Source organism: Melanotaenia boesemani, chromosome 11 (assembly GCF_017639745.1).
Source record: "Melanotaenia boesemani isolate fMelBoe1 chromosome 11, fMelBoe1.pri, whole genome shotgun sequence".
Taxonomy (NCBI): domain Eukaryota; kingdom Metazoa; phylum Chordata; class Actinopteri; order Atheriniformes; family Melanotaeniidae; genus Melanotaenia; species Melanotaenia boesemani.
This window is the reverse complement of record NC_055692.1, coordinates 263,597-279,477: the sequence shown is the minus strand read 5'-3', so window position 1 is coordinate 279,477 and position 15,881 is coordinate 263,597. Positions and strand designations below refer to the sequence as shown.

Genomic DNA, 15,881 nt, shown 5'->3' with positions numbered 1-15,881 from the left:
AGATCAGAAGTTGAATCTTTTACTAGGTCCAGTATTTTGAGGCTCATTCAGGTCCTACCAGACCAACATAAGCCCTGAAAGTGAGTGTTGGGCCTATGGAAAGCTTTAGGAAACTCGGATATGTCTTTTTGTAAATCACTGATTTCACCTTCATCTCTGTCTCTGTTTTTTAGCTGTACGAACTGGATGATGACGAAAAGCGTAAAGAGTTTCTGGATGACCTGTTCAGCTTCATGCAGAGACGTGGTGAGTCATCTCCATCATTCTTTTTTTTTCATTTGTTCTTTTTATAACATGTCCTGTTCAGCATCATGATAGCAAAATGATGGTCTGGCTGCTGTATTGCTTTGCCAAGAGGAGGCCCAAGATGCCAAAGTACAGGCCACCCGACACCCAGCCCACCCCAGAGGAGCCCATTTGGCTAGCACCACCCGACCATGGCTCCTTCAGGAGCTCCATCCCACCACCGCAAGGCAGCACCAACCACCAACCACCAGCCACCCAAAACCCCCCATGCAGCCCAGAACCCCCCACCCTGAGATACCACCAGAGACCCGCTGTCATCAGACCACCCCATTTTTGTACTGGTGCACAAAGCCATAGAGCATGCATTTAGTCATCAGGTTAGTTATGTGTGCACTATGAGCAGATGTTGGATGGTGCCAGACCCATCTGGAACATTTTTCTTCCTGTACAATGTGTTTTGTAAGGAATCTTGTATTGAATAAGTCGTAAATTTGAATGTTTAATCATTGTGAAGGTGTTTAGACATGTTGTGATCAGACGTTTTGACCAGGGTTGATGGATAAGTCAGATTCCCATTTTAAGGTTGGTAGAGAGGGTCTCGTCTGTTTAATCTGTTTATTTCTGATTGTAACTGTGCTGAAAAGAAGAAACTCTGCTACCCTAACAGAAAGTTGCAAGTCTGTTTAGTTCCGATTATATATTTTACGTATTATAAACTTGAGTTGCTGAAATTCTAAAAATTTGTAGCTGATTCCATATTATGCAGTGAGTATATCAAATTATGTAAATGTTGTGTTTACATTTACATCCTCCATGTGCTTCATTCCTTGGTCGCTCCACTGAGTAAAGTTCAGCATGTTTCTGTTTTGCAGGATGCAGAATGGTTGCACATTAGTGTACGCTTACATGGGAAGAGTGAAGACTTGGTTATGTTAGGGAATTCAAGGCTGTCAGAGGAGCCGATATTGATGCTTTACAGTTGTCATGGAGGTAATTTATTTTTGGTAAAACCATCATTTTAATCGTGGCATCTCTCCCCATGAGGGATGTGGGTAGGGAGTTCCACCATGTCAGATCGTCCTCCATAGATTTTGAAAGCTGAACATAGTTTAGTTTTGTTAGCTCTGACAGCTGGGGTAAATGTTTATACCCAGGTGATATACCTTATACCACCTGGCTGTAATGTGGTGATGGGAATGGTCTGGAAATGACAGTTAACAGGCAGAACTGTGGACTTGGACCAGTTGATGAGTAATCTGAGATTAATGAGAATTCATTAATGAGTGTGATGGTCGGTGAGTTCTGGAGGAAAAGTAATACATCATCAGCATAAAGACTTATCTTATGCTCTATGTTTTCCCCTGAATGCCTTTAATATCTCTATTTTGCCTGATAGCAGCTGCTAGAGGTTCAATAAAAGAGAAGGAAAGGTGGACATCCGGCCTGGTGCTGCTCTGCAGACTGAAGTTGGAGAAGTTTGATCATTGGTCCTCACACAGGCCTTAAGATAGCTATATAATATCTTTATCCAGTCTATTAATGAGCCAAATCTGAATTTGTGTAAAGTTGCTAATAAAAAATTTCCAGTTTACCCTGTCTTTTTCTGCATCCGATGAAATCTTTGATGGTGGCGTATCTATGACCTTAATTAGTCTGCGTGTGTTAATGGAGGATTGTCAACCCTTTATGAAACCTCTTTGGGTGGAATGTCTAATGGAGATGTTATCTGTTTTATTCGTCTAGAAACAGCTTGGCTGGTTATTGTGAGGTCTACATTGATGAGTGATACTGGGCGATAGCTGGATGGCAGGGTGGGGCTTTTGCCTAATTTTAACAGGAGGCTGATGCTGGCAGACTTCATATTTGGTAGTAATTTATTATTTTCCTTCATTTCAATCATCTTATGAAACATAGGTGCCAGTGTATTCCAGAATTCTTTATAGGACTCTGCTGGAAAACCATCTGGGCCTGGAGCTTTATTGCTGGGCTTGTCCTGGAGGGCTTCATGGAGCTCATCTACTACGAGGTGAATCCAAAGCCATGACCTGCTCATGATGATGTTGCTGAGAAACTGATCAATACATGAGTGATATTCACTGATGGTTCCTTCATAAAGGCTAAATTCTTTGTTTCTCTATTTATTTTTAAATGATTAGGTAAATATCTCCCAGATCTGTTGGCATGTTCAAAGTTCTCCAAGCGAAGCCTTTGTACTAGGAACCGTGTTTCTGTATCAGTTATTTTATTTAACTCCAGCTTAGCCATTCTTATCATATTTCATATACGTTCATCTGAGGAGGCACTGTAGGCATTTTCTAGTCATTTATTTTGAACTTTTAAATCTGACTCTTTCACCTTCTCTTAATTTTTCTTATGAGAAAAATACCTGTCAGTCTGCTTCTTTTTATAAATGAAGAATGAAAGTAAAAGCGTGGACTGTTTTCACCGGACAGTATCATGAATTTAAATCAAACTGATCTAAACTGATTTGAAGCCCACAGTATGATGAGGTGGTCAGAAGCACACAAATCAACAAATAACTGTAAAGATATTTGTATATTTGAGGCAGAAAAATTATTAAAGGGTTTAAAATGTTTTCTACATTCCAGATTCCAGAAACACCATGAAAGTTCCAGGGTGATGTTCGGCACGGTGTAAAAAGTAGTTCCAGGGTGACGTTCGGCAAGGTGTAAAAAGTAGTTCCAGGGCGATGTTCGGCACGGTGTAAAAAGTAGTTCCAGGGTGATGTTCGGCACGGTGTAAAATGTAGTTCCAGGGTGATGTTCGGCATAGTGTAAAAAGTAGTTCCAGGGTGATGTTCAGCATGGTGTAAAAAGTAGTTCCAGGGTGATGTTCGGCATGGTGTAAAAAGTAGTTCCAGGGTGACGTTCGGCACGGTGTAAAAAGTAGTTCCAGGGTGATGTTTGGCACGGTGTAAAAAGTAGTTCCAGGGTGACGTTCGGCACGGTGTAAAAAGTAGTTCCAGGGTGATGTTTGGCACGGTGTAAAAAGTAGTTCCAGGGTGACGTTCGGCACGGTGTAAAAAGTAGTTCCAGGGTGATGTTTGGCACGGTGTAAAAAGTAGTTCCAGGGCGACGTTCGGCACGGTGTAAAAAGTAGTTCCAGGGTGATGTTCGGCATGGTGTAAAAAGTAGTTCCAGGGCGATGTTCGGCACGGTGTAAAAAGTAGTTCCAGGGTGATGTTCGGCACGGTGTAAAAAGTAGTTCCAGGGTGATGTTCGGCATAGTGTAAAAAGTAGTTCCAGGGTGATGTTCGGCAAGGTGTAAAAAGTAGTTCCAGGGTGATGTTCGGCATGGTGTAAAAAGTAGTTCCAGGGTGACGTTCGGCACGGTGTAAAATGTAGTTCCAGGGTGATGTTTGGCACGGTGTAAAAAGTAGTTCCAGGGTGACGTTCGGCACGGTGTAAAAAGTAGTTCCAGGGTGATGTTTGGCACGGTGTAAAAAGTAGTTCCAGGGCGACGTTCGGCACGGTGTAAAAAGTAGTTCCAGGGTGATGTTCGGCATGGTGTAAAAAGTAGTTCCAGGGCGATGTTCGGCATGGTGTAAAAAGTAGTTCCAGGGCGATGTTCGGCACGGTGTAAAAAGTAGTTCCAGGGTGATGTTCAGCATGGTGTAGCAAGTGAGGAGACCAGTTGCTGGAGTTTTAGGAGAGGAATGTTGTCCGATTCTGGTCTGATGCAGGATTCTAGCTGCTCTACAGTCCTGGACCTTGGTTGCTGGGTTTCTGCTTCCATGATGCTCCAGATGTTGTGTACTGGTGAAAGGTCTGGACTGCAGGCAGGCCAGTTCAGCAGCTGGACTCTTCTCCTGTGAAGCCATGCTGCTGTGATGGATGCAGGATGTGGTTCAGCATCATCTTACTGAAATCTGCAAGGTCTTCCCTGAAAGAGACGTTGTCTGGATGGGAGCAGATGTTGCTCTAAAACCTCCATGTACTTTCCAGCATTGATGGAGCTTCACAGACTGATGTTCTATAGAAAACATGGAATGTTGATTTTATTTCACTTCATGTGTTGAACACAGAAACCCAGACATAAAATCCAGACGTCTGTCAGAAATGTGTGAAATATTTTCAGCTAAATGATGTAGTCTGGTGGTCACTCGGGTTTGGAGAGTGTATGGATTGTTGTTGGAGTGTTCAATTAGAAATTGATTTTGGACTTAGTGTGGACATCATCAGTGCTGATCAGCAGAGGCCCACCTCTACCTCTGACAGCTGGGATCAGATCAAACTTATCCAGATATCTATCTGTTTTCTGAAAAGAGTCATTCTGCCCCAAGAGCTGAGACAGATCAAACTGCTGGCCAGAGTTCCCAGTTAAACCATCAAACATGAACGGCTTCATTCCACAGCTAATTTAACACTTCTGAACAAGGTCTATTTTTCCGTCTCCCCCCTGAAATAGTATACCCAAAATAAATTAAGTATATTTTCACAACTACAAGGGCTGCTTGTAAAATCTCGGCCTCTACAGAAAGCTGAGACAAAAACTTTACCGAAAAAACACTATAAAAAGTCTATATTAAAAGAAAATCTATATAGAAGTCTGTATAAAAGCATATCTACAGAATGAGTTTACAGTGATGATATTACATGTCGGTGTGCGTATTAGTTCCCGTTGTGGCGACCGGCAGCTGGGCAGATTGTAGAGTCTGACAGGAAGGAAGGACCTGCGGTTTCTCTCCTTCACACCGCGGTGAAGCAGCCTGTCCCTGAAGGAGCTGCTCAGTGTTGTTAGTCCTGCATGGGGTGGGATGTTTCCTCCATCAGAGACTAAAGCTTAGACATCATTCTCCTCTCCGCCACCACCTCCACCGGATGGAGGGGGTGTCCCAGGACAGCTGGCCTTCTTAACCAGCTGTTCAGTTCTTCTTGCCAGCAGTCGAGATGCTGCTACCCTAGAAGACCACACCATCATAGATGGCTGATGCCACCACAGAGTCAGAAAGGATCTCAGCAGTGTCCCCTGCACTCCAAAAGACCTGAGTCTCCTTAGTGTTGTCTGTCCAGTCCAGCTTGTTGTTCAGGTGAACACCCAGGTGCTTGTAAGGCAAGGCAAGGCAGTTTATTTGTATAGCACATTTCATGTACAGGACAATTCAAAGTGCTTTACATAAAACAAAGACATTACAGATATTTAGAATAGTAAAAGGCATCAACACATAATCACAATAAAATAATAAATTACATTAAAATGATTAAAAGCAAGATAAGTTAAAAAAGTTTCCGTGCAGATTTCAAGCATAGGCACATGAGAAAAGAAATGTTTTTAACCTGGATTTAAAAATGTCTACATTTGGTGAAAGTTTAATCTCCACTGGCAGTTTGTTCCACTTGTTAGCAGCATAACAACTAAATGCTGCTTCTCCATGTTTAGTCTGGACTCTGGTCTGGACTATGGTCTGGACTAGTTGACCAGAGTCTTTGGATCTAAGAGCTCTGCTAGGTTTATATTCTCTGAACATATCACAGATGTATTCTGGGCCTAAACCATTCTGGGATTTGTAAACAAGCAGAAGGGTTTTAAAATCTATTCTGTGACTGACTGGAAGCCAGTGTAAAGATTTCAAAACTGGTGTGATGTGTTCAGACCTTTTAGTCCTGGTTAAAACTCTAGCAGCAGCGGTCTGGATGAGCTGCAGATGTTTAATGTTCTTTTTAGGAAGTCCTGTTAAAAGACCATTACAGTAATCCAGTCTACTGGAGATGAATGCATGGATGACTTTCTCTTGGTCTTTCTGGGAGACTAAACTTTTAATTCTGTTGATGGTAAAAAGCTTCTTAGTGAAGCTTTGATGTGGCTGCTGAAAGTCAGATCTGAGTCTATCAACACTCCCAGGTTACGAACTTGGTTGGTGATTTTAAGAGCCCGAGTCTCCAGGTGTTTGCCAATGCTGACCCTCTTTGTCGGTTGTAAGACGTCACCCTCTCCATGTCCGTTCCCTGGATGTTCACTGGTGCCGGAGGGGAGGGTTCACACCTGTGGAAATCCACCACCAGCTCTTTGGTTTTCTCTGCATTGATCTGGAGGTGGTTCTGCTGGCACCAGCACATGAAACCTGGATCAGTTCTCTGTTGTCTCCGTCTGCGATGCGGCTGACGACTGCTGAGTCATCTGAGAACCTCTGTAGGTGCAGTTTGCTGAATTGTGTGTGAAGTCTGCAGTGTAGATGGTGAAGAGAAAGGCAGCCAGAATTGTTCCCTGTGGGCCGCCATACTGCAGACCACCCTGTCGGACTCTCAGTCTTGTGTCCTCACATACGGTTGGTCGGTTGGTGAGGTAGTCCAAGATCCATGTTGTGAGATGGAGGTCTCCCCCCTGTGATGTCCAACTTGTCTCTCATGGGCTGTATGGTGTTGAAGGCACTGGATAAATCAAAACCCATGATTTACCATCTACAGTAGATGGTAAACGTGAACCTGAGCATGAGTAAAGTATTTATAGGAATGAGTAAAATGAACCTGAGCAGGTTTCCAGGTGTTTAATAGAGGTGTTATGCAGGTAAATATCTCAGGAAGCCATCACCCGATGATGATGATGGACACCTCCATAAATGGTCAAAGTCAGGAGGATCCTGGACAGCCCCACATTCACCTTAGAAACACCATAAGGACCCAGAAAAAAGTGAAACACAAGATCTCCATGGAAACCAGCATGACCTTCATGGGATGCATGGGGCGGCATGGTTCAGTGGGTAAAGCGGTTGTCTTGTAGCCTGAGGGTTGCCGGTTCGATCCTCAGCCTGTCGAGTTCATGTTGAGGTGTCCCTGAGCAAGAGATCGAACCCCAAATTGCTCCAGATGGGTCGTGGTTGAGCGCCTTCCATGGCAGCTTCTGCCGTCAGTGTGTGAATGTGTGTGTGAATGGGTGAATGTGATGCATAATGTAAAGAGCTTTGGGTATCATCCCAGGCACAGTAAAGCACTTTATAGGTATAGGGCCTGCAGATTCCTGTGATGGATGGAATCATGGGATTTCCCAGTGAAACAAGACTCAGCTGTAAAACATGGAATACGGTGGAATTTACACATATTTGGGTGCGATCTGTTGTCTCCACCGGTCTAAGAGCCAAATGTACAAGAAAAGATGGCTGAGAGTTGAATGAATTTTCAGTGAATCATCTGAACTGAGCTGGATCAAGTTTCCTCCAGAAGTTTACCAGAAGATAAGAGGCAGACAGAAACGCTGAAGAAATTCAACACTACATGGCTCTAGAAAATCGGAAAATACTGCATTTGTTTTTGGTGAAGCTTCTGGCAAATAACATACTGGCTGATAAACGCGGGCAGAGAACCACAGCACTTTGTAACCGTATCATCCAACTGGAAGCTACATGTCTTCACTCGGGTGAAGAGAGGTGCAGAGTCGTCCTCTCCATCAGTTCCACCTTCTAGTACTGGATTGTCCTCTTCATCAGGTCCACCTTCTAGTACCGGGTCGTCCTCTTCATCAGGTCCACCTTCTAGTACCGGATTGTCCTCTTCATCAGGTCCACCTTCTAATACTGGGTCCTCCTCTTCATCAGGACCACCTTCTAGTACCGGATTGTCCTTTACACCAGGACCTTCTAGTACCGGGTCGTTCTCTTCATCAGGTCCACCTTCTAGTACCGGGTCATCCTCTTCATCAGGACCACCTTTTACTACCGGGTCGTCCTTTTCATCGGGTCCTTCTAGTACCGGGTCATCCTCTTCATCAGGACCACGTTCTAGTACTGGGTTGTCCTCTTCATCAGGACCACCTTCTAGTACCAAGTCGTTCTCTTCATTGGGACCGCCTTCTAGAACCGGGTCGTCCTCTTCATCACAACTGCCTTATAGTACCGGGGCATCCTCTTCGTCGGGTCCTTCTAGTACCGGGTCGTCCTCTTCATCCGGTCCACCTTCTAGAACTGGGTCATCCTCTTCATCAGGTCCACCTTCTAGTAGTGTGTCGTCCTCTTTATCCGGTCCTTCTAGTACCGGGTTGTCCTCTTCATCAGGACAGCCTTTTACTACCAGGTCATCCTCTTTATGACAACCATCTTCTAGTACCAGGTCATCCCCTTTATCGGGTCTGCCTTCTAGCACCGGGTCGTCCTCTTCATTGGGACCACCTTGTAGTACCGGGTCGTCCTCTTCATCAGGTCCACCTTCTAGTACCGGGTCGTCCTCTTCATCAGGTCCACCTTCTAGTACCGGCTTAGCGTGTGAAATGTATGTTTTTCCTGTGAAGATACCATTGGTCAGTTTCTTTATATTTCCATCATGAGAAAATGTATAATAGTCACAATACGCATCAACAGGAAACAGGAAGTAACACATAAAACGGGGAAGGCAGATGTAAATCTCCATCCAAGAGCCGAAAGCGATTCTTTGCTGATGGACATACAGATCCAGGACTGCACATCAGAGACAAAACATCTGTTTCTAGTCCCAAATTTCCAAACAGTGATGATGTTTAAAAATTACCCCTCAATCTTGTTTTCATTTAAGGAGTTGAAGAGAAGTAGATAAACAGTTGGTTTTTCCTGTGTCCTTGCATTCATCGTTTATTTCATGGGTTAAAAGAGCAAAGTCAATGAGGAGGAGAAATTCTCATCCCATTATCGGCTCGGAGGTGCAAAGTTAACGGCTCAGCGATGAAGCCAAGCATAAAGATGATTGCTGCACTAATAGAGGCCCTGATGCTCCACATTGTTCTAATTACAAAGTCTCTTCTCTGAGCAGCTGAGGAATTAAGAGAAGAAAACTATTTGCTGGCTGTCATAATGACACATGGCCTGAAGAGAAAGCCTCCATTCTCATTCTTTCATTCTTTAAATCTCTTTCAAGAATCAGAGAGACAAATACATCAGCTGGAGTATTGAAGGCACATAAATCTTGTTTTAAGGCTTGTGTTTCTTCAGATTCTGTCAGACAAAGACTCAGCTTTTAATTTATGACCTCACTCTCTGGAGTCTTCTACATGGTGGTTTTATAGACCAGTTGTGAAACATCTTCCATTTAACAGAATGTGGACCACACTTTCATTTCTAAAATCAGAATCAGTTTTTTGTTACTGCACAGTTTTATACAATTAAATTTAAAAAGTGCTTCAGTTTACCGCATTCACACAAAAGACACATAATTAAAAGTATACAAATAAATATATATTTTATAAGGCAAGGCAAGGGAAATTTATTTGTATGGCACATTTCATGTACAAGACAATTCAAAGTGCTTTACATCAAACATTCCAGCAGGTGCAGAAAGCAAAACAAGTGCATTAAAAAAAACAAAGATTAAAAGAAATGAAATTAATTAAATAAAAACAGAACAAAGATGCTAAAATTAAATAGATAAAATGCAAGAAATAAAGTTCCAGTGTGGGGAAAGTGCAAATGCAGTACTGAGGTCCAGTGTGATGACACATGATAAACAGTAAAATAATACAGCCAAACAAAATGATATAAGCAACACACCAGACAGAAGAAGAGAGATGGATAGGTTGGAGAGCGGAGGTCGTTACTTGTAAACGACAAGAGTACGTCCTCCAGTAGGCAGGGGTACATCATTTTCCATAGTAGGCAGGGGTAGGGCTGGGCAATATGGCCTAAAAATAAAATCTCTTCATTTTTATAACCAAATCCGATTTCCGATTTTAATCGATTTTTTTTCTTTTCTTTTACAACATAAATAAACTTATTAAAAACATGTATTAATTTATTTATATAAATGAATGCCAGCAAAAATTAAGCACATTATGTCATAACTTTTCCACTATATAAACAACTTTATATCTTACATAGAAATGTGCAACACAACTACATCCATGATCTCTTTCCATCTGGATCCTTATCATACAGGCTCCACTGCAGGAATAATTCCCCTGATGAAGGTTGTCTCTTAACTAGAGTTTGTGGGTTAAGTTGACTTCTGCATCTCGTGGAGAGCAGCATTTCTCACTGCAGTTATACACACAGCTAAGTCCCAGGCGTGAGTGAAGGGTCACTTCACTGAAAATCTGACAAACACCGTTCTGGTGTGGAGGGAGGGCGAAGTCTGCTGCTAACTATGGAAAAAAAATCCCGATTTTCATAAAAATAAATCACCAAAAATGGAAAATTCGATTTATCGATGCCCTAGGCAGGGGGAGGTCCTCTAGAGTAGGAGGAAGTAGGTCCTCTATAGTAGGCAGCGGTACATCATCTTCTATAGTAGGCAGGGGAGGTACTCTAGAGTAGGAGGAAGTAGGTCCTCTAGAGTAGGCAGGGGTACATCATCTTCAATAGTAGGCAGGGGGAGGTACTCTAGAGTAGGAGGAAGTAGGTCCTCTAGAGTAGGCAGAGGTATATCATCTTTGATAGTAGGCAATGGTGGGTCCTCTAGAGTTGGCAGATGTAGGTCCTCTACAGTAGATAGGGGTACATCATCTTTCACAGTAGGTGTTGTTGAACACACTGAAGCTATTTTTGCTAAATGTCAGATCTTGGGCTGGAAACACATTTTAATTAATGATTGTATACCAAAGCACAAAGTTAATGTCTAGTTTTTACCAGAAAGCTGGTCAGACAGAGAAAATTATGCTTCTTCTTATAGAAGCGACCCCTCAAGACTTTACCTCTGTGGGTGGAGCTAGATCACATCAGAAAGGTGGAGAAGGGGCTGTTTGCTTTAATGACTCCCTCCAATGCAGCAGATACCTTAGAAAAACATTGTGTTTCTCCAGATGACCTCCCCTCTCGTGTGGAGGTCCTTGACATATACAGACCACCTAAACACTGAGCAGTGTTTCTGATGACATTGTGAACTGCTGTCAGTAATCTGTTGACTGTGATGGTGTAGTTGTTGTTGGTGATTCCTACATTCATGCTGAGAACCAGAGGGGTATTGCATGAAACCAAGATAAGGGATTAAGCCGGGATATGTTGGTTATCCTGGCTGAATTTAGCCCTAAGTCAGTTGCATGAAAGCAGCTCAAACTAAACCCGGCCAAGTTACTGTGGTGATTTATCCGCTGCAGCTAGCCTGCTCCAGACCAGGCTAACTGCTCAGGCTAAGATTAATCCTAGCGAGTCACCTGCATGTCCAACGTCAATTCTGTGAGGAATTAATGTGTTTTACAGCATGTCCATGGTCTTCCTAAGTATGGCGCGTCATTTTAATCATCCAGTATTAAAATATTACATATACAGTCACTGTACATTTATTCCAAATCTGTTCGTAATCGCAGCAGCCTTTTTATATGGATTCGAGTTGCAGTATTATTACTCAGGCCAAGTGTTATATTGCTATGCTAATGAAGACTGCTCGTCAAATTGCTGTCAGAGGTTTTATAAATATGTGGTTTATTGCATTAATTGAGATTACAAAACACAGCGGATGAGGTTACAAAGGTGTATTCAAAGAAATCCGTGACGAGGGCAATGTAGAATATTCAGGTCCAACTCCCCTTCACCTGTTCCCTCTTCATAATGGCTTGCCCTTTTTCGGAGGATGTGCTAGACGAGGAAGCCCGCATCCTCAGAAGAGCATTCAGACGTGAACGAGTCTTCAGGGACAGCTCACATCCCCTGGCCTTTGGAGATGACTATGTCATTGAGAGATACAGATTTTCGGTTACTGGATTTCTAGGTCCAGTTTTCTGAGTGTCCGGCGTTTAATCTCAAGATCCAGCTCCAGTCCTTGGAGCTTGCTCTTTTTTAGTCTGATTTTAACATCTGCCAGCTCTCTCTCTCTCTCCAGGTGCCCTGAATGAAGCGTTCTGACAGTTTGTGAAGTCTGTAAATGAAATGTCAGTTAGCACAGCAGGATTTGTGCATAACGTAGATGTACTTTAGCCAATACTCACAATGTTACCAGGCCGCTTAGGAGACTGTGCAGCATCCGGGTCCTGCTACACATTTTCTATTAGCACCACATCACTGACTTCATATCCTTCATGGAATAAATAAGCAGGCCAATCCCATAAAACTGACATGCCTCAAGCCTTCTGGACTCCACTGACACAGTCTCCTCATCTGCAGACGTGCATTCTGCAGCTGCAGATGTGCCTTCCCCCTACTGTATACATGCAGCGAGAGGACTCGGATTAAGATTTCACAGAACATACCAAGCCTATGATTTGGAGACACTGTACTAACCGGATCATCTTCTGGTGGCTCCAAAAGTGTAATTGTGTTCCCAGACACTGCAAGGTTATCCAAAGTCAGACACTATATTATATTTGATTGTGTTCCATGTGCAGTAGAATTGCAGTACGTGATGTACCTTGTATGAAGCGGACAGTTTCTGTGGCTGGGACAGAGTCAGTTATTGTCCCTCCCTGGATCCCCTCCATCACTGGCCTCCCTTTATTTAAATGGAGGCCAGTTCCTCTGCTGGAGTCACATCCTGGCTTGGTGGGCCGCCCCCTGTGCCAGTTCTATAGGCCTTTTTTTAACTGCTACAATCATACAGACATCGAACATGTCAGCAGACACCTCATCTATTCACCTCATTTGTTCACGGTTATCTACTTTGGAGTCACTTACCAGCCTGCAAAATGTTCTTATATTTAATTTTTACTTGCTGCCAGGTCCTTTTATGGCCAGACAGGTTTGTCCTTTATGAAGGACAGAAAGATAAAATAGATAAAAACGTTACATGAGGAAAATAGATTAAATGACACATTGTGGATAATTGTTTGCACCTAATCATACTCTACATTTCCTGAGTAACATGCACCTGCTTGTCACTCTTAAAGTATACAACAGTTAGTGGATTTGAAAAGTAACTCCTTTAATTGTAGCCTAATTATGACAGTTCCAGTGGAGCACTGTTTATTAATTGTACAGTTTTTGACTACTTACGCATTGAGCCGGTCGGCTATTGTCTGCCAGGCTCTCTCGCATTCTTTACTTATGGCATTGGTATTGCCTTTTTTCCTTATAACATCCTTAACTTCGTCAGAGAACTCCGTCAGGAGCTGTTGTTCAGCGGCCGTGACATAGGATGCGCGACTTTTATCCATTTCCCCATCGGTGATTCTGTGAGCGATCGCGAGGTCTGCTTCAGTATGCCGTGCACACGCACTTATCCCAACTATCTTCACCTGGCTTAACCTAGCCGCACCTTCTCATCCTGGCTCAGCAAACGTGCAACCAATTAAGCCAGGATAGGCCGCGCAAGCTAGGTCAAGCTGGGCTTGCTTAATTATCCTGGATTTCTTTATTCTGGTTTCGTGCAATACCCCTCTGGAGGACGGAGGGACCAAACAACGGTATTCTTGATAACTTTGGTCTAACTTAGCATGTGGACCAGAGGACCCTGTCTGGATCTGGTCGTCTCTAAACGTCTGAATGTTTCCAGGTTGTGGTGATGGATGTTGTTCTGTTCTGTTCATTCCTGGGTTTTCTTTGAGATGCTGTTATTGTCAACAAAAAGCCCAAACAGAGGTTATCAAGAACTGGTACGTTTGTGAAAATCCCACTGAAATGTTTCTACCAGGTTTCTCTCCACCCCTCCCCTGGCCTTCAGCTGATGAGCTTGTTTAAATGGTAAAATTACAGCATTATTGATGTCTTTGCTCCCACCAAGGTGGATGTGATCGCTGCCAAAAAGAGAGCTCCATGGAAAAATGCCACGCTGGTAAGAGCAGGAAAACCAGAATATGGAAAAGCTGAATGCAGGTGGTGGAAAACAAAGCTGCAGGTTCACTATGAGATCTATAAAAAGAGGCTGAGGATTTCGAATCTGGAGCTAAGAAAAGCAGACCATCTTTCTTTTTGGCATCACTGCTAAGATAGAGCTCGAGCCTTGTTCGTTTCTGTTGACAGGCTAACGGACCCTCCTGGGTCAGTAACCCAAAACTTCTATCCAACCGGACCTGGTATGAGAAACCAGGCAGGTGTCTTCCCTCAGACCCTAAAAACAGCCGTCATCAAGCCACTACTGAAAAAGAAAAACCTGGACTCGTCCCTCCTTAGCAGCTACAGGCCGATATTAAACCTCCCCTTTCTTAGTCAGGTTCTAGAAAAAGCTGTCTTCCAGCAGCTACACAACTTCCTGACACTAAATACCTGTTCTGATGTTGACCAGTCAGGTTTTCAGCCACACCACAGCACTGAGAAGCTCTAGTTCAGGTCTTTAATGACATCCGCCTGAGCACAGATAGCAGGAACATTTCAGTCCTGGTACTGCTGGATCTCAGGGCTGCATTTGATACGGTCGACCAGAACATCTCACTAGACTGGCTGGAAAACTGGGTCGGACTTTCTGGTACTGTAATTTACTGGTTTGAGTTATGTTTAAAAGACAGGGACTACTTTGTGTCTATAGGTAACTATAAATCTGAGTGAACCAAAAAAACCTGTGGAGTTCCCCAAGGCTCCATCCTGGAGCCACTGCTGTTCAACATCTACATGCTGCCACTCGCTCACATTATGGAAACAACTAAACATGTTACCACAGTTATGCTGATGACACACACATCTACATAACCATCTCACCAGGAGACTACAGTCCGATCCAGACTCTGATCACCTGCATGGATCAGATTAAAGATTGGATGGGCCAGAACTTCCTTCAGTTACATGAAGACTAAACGTAAATAATAGTTTTTGGAGCCTAAGTAGAAAAATTAAAAGTCAGTTCTCAGCTTCAAACAGCAAAGTTCAAAACTACCAACCAAGCCAGAAACCTGGGAGTAGTCCTGGACTCAGACCTGGGAGTAGTCCTGGACTCAGACCTGGGAGTAGCCCTGGACTAAGACCTGGGAGTAGTCCTGGACTCAGACCTGGATTTAGCAGTTATATTAAGACAGCTGTGAAGTCGGCCTGTTATCACTTAAAGAACATCTGGAGGATTAAAGGACTGATGACTCAGCAGGATTTAGAAAAACTGGTCCACATTTATCTTTAGTAGACTGGACTACTGTAATGCTGTCCTCACAGGTCTCCCTAAAAATTCCATCAGACACCTGCAGTTAGTCCAGAACGCTGCTGCTCCAGTCCTCACTAAGACCAGGAAAGTAGATCCTAGAACTCCAGTCCTCACTAAGACCAGGAAAGTAGATCCTAGAACTCCAGTCCTCACTAAGACCAGGAAAGTAGATCCTAGAACTCCAGTCCTCACTAAGACCGAGAAAGTAGATCCTAGAACGCCAGTCCTCAGATCTTTACACTAGCTTCCTACTGTTAGTTTACAAAGACCTGAATGGTTTCGGACCAGAATCCATACAGGATCTTCTGGTTGGTTATAAAGCAACCAGATCCCTCAGGTCATCAGGGTCAAGTCTATTTTCTGTTCCCAGCGTCAAAACTAAACGTGGAGAGGCAGCGTTCAGTTTTTATGCCCCTCACATGTTGAACAAACTCCCAGAAAACTGCAGTTCTGCTGACTTCATTTTATTTCTTTTAAAGTCTGTTTTTAATGCTTGTGTTACTGCTTCCTGCTCCCCGCTGTGATGTTGTTGTTTTAAGTAAAGCACTTTGAATAGCCTTCTACATGAAACATGACGAACAGATAAACTAGCCTTGCCTCCACAGGTAGGCAGTGGTATGTCCATAAGAGACAGATGGATGATTTTTTTCCCAGCATCTTGGTGACCCTCTTGATATTCTCTTTAACACTGCAGCTCTGGTAGCTCAACTTGACCTGAAATTATCTGAC

The 15,881-nt window shown here is 43.4% G+C and overlaps 1 protein-coding gene across 1 annotated transcript in view; it reads left to right on the top strand.

The window, feature by feature from the left end:
- Nucleotides 1-15,881, top strand: part of arid3c (AT rich interactive domain 3C (BRIGHT-like)) — a 72,711-nt gene that overhangs the window by 9,926 nt on the left and 46,904 nt on the right. Inside the window, exon 4 of the mRNA XM_041998682.1 lies at nt 174-246. Coding sequence (XP_041854616.1) covers nt 174-246 — 73 coding nt within the window. The remainder of the gene's footprint in view (nt 1-173; nt 247-15,881) is intronic.